Below are 6,910 nucleotides of genomic sequence, written 5' to 3' on the forward strand. Positions count from 1 at the left end.
GCCTTTCTCTCCTACAGATGGGGCGTGTTCCAATACTCCATTTTTGACTTGTAGACATTAGTATGCTCATGAGGCTCTTTGAAAGTGAAACAAAACAAAAATCATATTTGAGATCATATTTGCGTTACACACGAATCCCATTTGTACATTTGAGTTTAGGCTTGTGGGTCATATCAATCATACACCTCATCATACACTCAACTGTCTGACAGATTGCTCTCTCCAGGCTGTTACCCTCGTTGCTCCTGGTGGGGCAGCAAAGAGCGCAGTGACTGCTGCTGCCACCAGAGAAACCACCAGCACTCTTCTCCCGCGTCACTTGTTGAAGTCTAAACCGACACGAAACTTGCGTGTGGGATGACATCATGATAACACCTGAGCAGAAGCAGTCTATGGACACTACACAGTGGCACCCACGTCTTCATGGGACTTAGTTTCTCTCTGAGTTTTGAAAGCGAAAGTGTCCTAAGTTCTGGGACCGTCCGAGATAACAGGAAGAGGGAGCGCCGGTGTTCTGGGAATCCCAAACGGCGTTTGTGTGTAATAAACAATAACACTAAATTATATTGTGCTGCTATAATTTCAAGAGTTACGCTGTGTAAACCTCTGTAATGTAGACTCAGCATGTCAGCCAAAGCCACCATGAGGAGAAACAAAACAGCCATTCAAACGATTCTGTCCGGAGACTACAGGCTGATCCTCAACAAAGTTTATGAGAAGGAGCTGATCAATCAACGGGAATACAACAGTCTTAAAAGTATCTACAGGGAAGATGCGGAGGGACACGTTATTGAGCTCGTGGATAAGATCATGAATAAAGGAGACGATACGTGCGGAGCTTTCCTGAACCTCCTGCAAACTGATGAAGACATTAAAAGTACTTTCCCTCAGCTGAAGGACTTACAACTGAATGAGGCCCTCTTTGTATCCAGGCCGGTTGAAATTTCTCCACCTCACAATGGTAATTACAAACATGTAAATCCTGTGTCTGAGAGCAGATGGTTGCTAACTGTGATCTGTAACTCTGTTTCACTGTGATTCCTTCAGGCGTCGAGTCAAAAGGTATACAACATAACTCCAACCAAAGGGAAACGATGTTCAACGACGGGAAAGGAAAAGGAGCACAACATGTGACGGTGCTTATTTCAGAAGAATAATAGATAATTTAGTCACAGAATATTGAAAGACAAGATCATCTCAAAGCCTTTTGTTATTCTCTTTTAAGCTTTTATACATTATCTGTTGTAATTCTGCGTATTCAGCATTCCTTCCGGCCCTGTTCCGATAGTAGCAGGTCCACGATAAATATTCGGACTTTGTTGGACATAAACAATGAACTGGAATCTTATGAGGTGACAGCGCTTTGCTTCTTGTGTAGTGATGTTGTCAGTGGGAAACATCTGGAGGAGGTGAGCTCCACATGTGTTATGCTATTTACTCTAGTTTCTTTGGCATTTGTGGGAACGTTTTTAAAAAGAATAATAAAATACTTTATCCTACAGATCAGGCAGGCCAAAGAGATGTTCTCAAGGTTAAGTGAAAAAGGTCTACTGGAGAACAATACATTCCTCAAGGAGCTGCTCCGCACTATCCATCGAGAAGACCTCATCATACGCTTAGAGGCAGGCAGCGGAAATCTAGAGGAAACAGATGCTAGACATGTCCTGTCAAACTTCAGTTAAGGACAGTCTCACTTTAATAGTACAGTTTATTAATACAGCAGTACTGAAATACTCATTCAAAATTTGATGTCTGTTTTTTTTTCTTTGTTTGTCATTCCCATTTTTCCCTCTTTGACTCTTTTGCTATGACTTTTAGAATAATGCTGTACAAAATATATGATGACATGACTGTAGATGGTCTTGAAAGCATGAAGCTTCTACTGAAGTCAAAGCTGGGCAAACGACACCTTGATCACTGTAAAGTGAGAACACACCCACACACCTTTAAGTGTTTAAAATTCAACTCAACACAACCACAAAAATTATCATTATCCTACCTTTGTCCATTGCCATTTATTATTTTATACCTACCTTAGATCGAAAAAAAATTATCAATCAATCCGTAACCACTCTGCAATTGGATGACTCAATTGTTGACAAACAGAGAAGTTGTTTTGAATAATAAACTGCTGCAAGACTCTTTTTCACCTATTTCTTGCAGGTTGAAGCCAGGTGATTGGATCCTTGTCCGAGTACTCTAAAGAAAAAATTGGAGCTCGCCACGGTGGGCGGATCCATACCAAGTGCTTCTGACCACTCCAACTGCCTGCAAAATAGCAGAGAGACCCTCCTGGATACATCAGAGCCACTGCAAAAAGCCTGAGGTCTCAGAGGATTCCACTTCCTCCACAGAAATCTTCACCCTGTACACCTCTGACTTCTGCTACAACTCTGAATTATGCCATATTCAGAAGTTTGCAGATGACACAGCCATCATGGGGTGTATCTGGGATGATCAGGAAGAGGAGTACAGAAGTCTGGTGAGGAACTTTGTCGCATGGAGTCACACAAACCACCTGCAACTCAACACCTCAAAGACTAAGGAACTGGTTGTGGACTTCGGGAGGTCCAGAGAAGGTCCACTGCCGGTTCAGATAGAGGGGGAGGAGGTAGAGGTGGTCAACAAGTACAAGTACCTGGGGCTGTGGGTGGACAATAAACTGGACTGGTCATGCAACACAGAGCACCTGTATAAAAATGCCCAAAGCCGACTGTACTTCTTCAGGAGGCTGAGGTCTTTTAACATCTGCAGGAAGCTCCTGAGGATGTTTTACCAGTCAGTGGTTGCTGGAGTACTTTTCTATGCTGTGGTGTGCTGGGGGAGCAGCACAGCAAAGAAGGACTCATCCAGGCTGGAAAAACTGATCAGGAAGGCTGGCTCTGTGGTCGGCATGAAGCTGGACACTCTGGTGACAGTGGCAGAGAAAAGGACACTAAAAAAACTGCTGGACATTATGAACAATGCTGGGCATCCTCTGCACACGGGCATTAACAATCAGAAGAGTCTGTTCAGTGACAGGTTGCTTCTCCCCAAGACAAGAACTAACATACTTAAAAACTCCTTTGTCCTTTGATTACGATGCTCACCCTTACAGGACCCCAGCTGATGCTGACAACAGCTGAACCACGAGGCAGACAGAGAAGATGGACACATGACAACATACATACATATCACTGATCATGACTATGACCTCACAGAATTAATAGTTGTGACACATCTTCTTGGGTGTCTGCAAATTTTTTGCAATCTAGAAAAATCGATCCCAAAACTTAGTTGATGTTCAGAAGTAAAGACTTATGTATTTACAGCTTGATTTAGATCCTAATTCATTATTTCTCATCTTTCTACACAGATTCTGGCAGGACAAAGGATGATGAGATCAGGATTGTGATAGTGGGAAAGACTGGGACTGGAAACACTATTCTGGGTCGTGAATGCTTTGAATCCAAGTTCAGTGCCGTGTCTATGACTGTAGAGTGTTTAAAAGGCAAAGTTAAAGTAGATGGACATGGTGTTGCAGTCATTGACACCCCGGGGCTGTTTGATACCAGGTTTGATAAGGAGAGAACAACTAAAGATGTATGCCAGTGCATCTCCTATGCTTCTCCAGGACCCCATATCTTCTTGGTGGTCATCAGACTGGGCAGATACACTGAAGAGGAAAAACAGACGGTGCAAAGGATTCAAAAAATCTTTGGCCACGCAGCAGACAAATACAGCATGGTTCACTTTACCAATGGGGACCTACTTGAAGGCACCACTATTGAAGAGTTCTTAGAAGGAAGCTCAGACCTGCAGGAACTCGTGGCCAGATGTAACGGTCAGTACCACGTCTTCAATAATAAACTGAAGGAGCGCTCTCAGGTCACTGAGCTGATCCAGAAGATCAGAGAGATAGTCCAGAAGAACGGAGGAAGCCACTACACCAACGAGATGTTCCAAGAGGCTGAGAGGGCGATTGAAGAGGAGAAACAACGCATCCTGAGAGAGAAAGAAGAAGAAATACGAGAAAAAATTGAAAAAATGGAGAGAGAAATACGGGAAAGATATAAGAAAGAGATGCAGAAATACAACAAACAACTCCAGGCTGAGAGAGAGGAGGAGAGGAAGGAGAGAGAGGAGGAGAGAAAGAGGGAGAGGGAGGACAAAGAATGGGATATGAAGAAGTTAAAGGAGAAGTGTGAGAGAGAAGTGGAGGAAGAAAGACTGACATTGACTATGAAGAAATTTGTCTTTTTGTTTTAGAGGGACAAAGGTGAAGAACTGGTGTTTTATTACTGTCCTTTATGAAACTTTACTCATTTTTGTTGTTTGCAACTGATGGTGCTCTGCTCTGTGTTCCACTTCAACTGTTCACATGCCAAATTTTCACTGCATTTCGAGCTTCAAACTATATAAATACAGTTAGTTTGTATGTGATTTTAAGTTTACATATACAAATAGAAATAGAAAAAGAAATGGAAATTGTTTATTGTCATCAATTTTTAGATCCAATGACATTGAGTGAAAAGGAGTTGCACTGAAAGTATCCCCACCTGTAACGAACTATACGCACTGGAAGTGATTGTGGCATTTTTCTAGTTATTTTAGGCCATTTCAGCCATTCTAAGAGGCTGAGAGGTAGCACTGGCTGCTGCCCGTATTTTTCAGGTTGTGGTTGTTATATTCAGGTCTGGTCCTTTACATTAACTTTGTAATCATTTCTAAAATTGCTGCAGTGTCATATCACTTGCACAAACATCACTTTTATGGGTTTGTTGTCATTGGTGCTGTTATACACATTTTTATTTTAAGTCTGTCATAGATTAGTGTGTAATTTCGAATTAGAATAAATCCTTTAAAAATACATAGGAGCAGGAAACCACCATGTCAGCCTGCATTGTTGAATACAGTGGACACCAGTGTTCCAACTACTAGTGTTTTATGTATGTAGCCAAAGACCGGCAACACAGTTTATCGGTCAAAGAGAGGCACTGCTGACATTGTTGACATAAAACAATGAGTAATTTAAAATGAATTAATTTATGAATATATAGAGAGATATCAGATGAATGTTTTTTAACCACAAAATCTGCCATTAACCTATGGGCATTCCTCTGTATCCCTCCATAATGGCTGTACTGCCAACAGTTAAGCACTGTTTAAAGAAATAATTTGATTCATTTATTATAGAAAAAATATCAGTCGTGAGTATTTTTGGCCAGTTGTAATAAATAAGTGTTATGACAATATGTGAAAGGACTAACAATTAGAACGTCTATCTCAGCTGTCATAGAGCGAATAGCAGGATACATCCTGGACTGATTGCCGCTCTATAGCTCTCCCTCACACACATATACACTAACAAATACACTGTCAAAAATAAAATGGTTTGTGAGCATGGAAGTGCCTTTGTCCACCCTACATCTACTGTTGAAGATGGAATATGACAAAGAGAGAGAAGAAGATGGCCTTTTTTGGGGCTCAAGAAAAAGTGAGTATCTGTATTATATGATTTAGGCATATAATATCTATAAAACAAAACATTGTGAATTTGAGAGTGAAATTTTTGTAATAGGCTGAAAAGCATTTTGTTGTTCTAAGTGAAAAGCAGACTACTAAAAGCAGAATATTACTTTAGGTCTGCACTCGCAGGCCTCGCTGGCTCAGAGACTCATCCCCATGAACAAAGCAAGACAATCAGAGCTCAATCGGTTTTTACTTGTGCAAGGGAAGCCGGTCTGGTCAGGATCCAGAGCTGCCAGCTCCTCACCTGATCCCAGACAACTCCAAATTCCAGCCTCCCCTTGCAGCCTTTTTGTTCAGTGAACACAACTGCACAGTCCCCTGTTGTAAAAGCTAAGGCACTGTGTGTGTGTGTGTGTGTGTGTATGTGTCTCTGTATACGTGACTTCCTGGTTCCCGGTCGTTTAACCACATCCCTAGTTATCAAAAGGTCATCTCCCCCCACCCGTATATGCTTAACTCCTCTAAATAGTTCACCATATACAAGCATAGGTGAGCACATAAATGGCAGGAAGTAAACATTCCTTCCCAAATAAGGAAACCAGACTCTTACATGCAATGTGCCTGCAGTTAAACACTATAGTTAATAGCATCCCCCACCATCCTAGATGTAGGGGAGGAACAGAAAAATATCTGAACATGCAGTTCAGGACAAGGTTTACAGTTTTAAGCACAACAATGACAACTTTTATCAAACTCAGTCCAACAATTACTCTGTTGTGACATTTTGCCCCAGACCTGGGGCCCGTTCTTCGTACCTCGCTAAGTAAGTTAGCTGGATTAGATTGTTGACGATTTCGCGTGATCTTGGATCGTTCGGTTCCCTGAAGCTCATCCGGGACTTGCTGTCATAGCAACAGAGCCATAAGCGTAAACCTGCTCGGGAGCAGGTTTACTTTATGTAAACAGGATTAGATCGCGGCCACGCAGGTATGTCCGCTTCATTTATACGAAAGCAACAGCGATATTCCACCACTGTTTCACCATAAATAAATAACATCAATGTAACTAAAGATAATGCAGCACTTGATCCTTTTATTGATGTCGCACAGATACATACAGGTCATTTCCTGAAAAAGGGAAATGTACTATTAACATTCTATTACATGTATGTGATTATTACAGATGTAATACATATTTCAGAGTAGTAATTGTAAATTACTTCGTGTAATCAAGATGAGAGACCACGGCTATAAAAGCGAAGGTGGATTTGGGAAGCCTGTCGCAGCTATGTCCTGTCCATATACGCGAGCCACCCATTGCGGAAGGTGCAAGATTGATAAGGAGAGTTCTCAGAATTCAGCGTATATTGCGGGATAGACAGGATCCTTTAGCTCAGTGCGACAGTGTGCTCATTGAGAGATATCGATATTCCCGTGAGGGTATTATTTACTTAACCAAC

General features: G+C 41.7%; 1 protein-coding gene across 1 annotated transcript; it reads left to right on the forward strand.

Moving 5' to 3' along the window:
- The first annotated feature begins 533 nt into the window (after positions 1-533).
- Positions 534-4,248, forward strand: LOC120722918. Its single transcript, XM_040014117.1, has 6 exons — positions 534-961; positions 1,048-1,136; positions 1,263-1,409; positions 1,503-1,678; positions 1,819-2,003; positions 3,356-4,248. The coding sequence occupies exons 1-6, from the start codon at positions 625-627 to the stop codon at positions 4,246-4,248; spliced, it is 1,827 nt and encodes a 608-aa protein (XP_039870051.1). The 5' UTR covers positions 534-624.
- Positions 4,249-6,910: the final 2,662 nt, after the last annotated feature.

This window comes from Simochromis diagramma, unplaced genomic scaffold (genome assembly GCF_900408965.1).
Source record: "Simochromis diagramma unplaced genomic scaffold, fSimDia1.1 OVJJ01000205.1, whole genome shotgun sequence".
Classification (NCBI taxonomy): Eukaryota; Metazoa; Chordata; class Actinopteri; order Cichliformes; family Cichlidae; genus Simochromis; species Simochromis diagramma.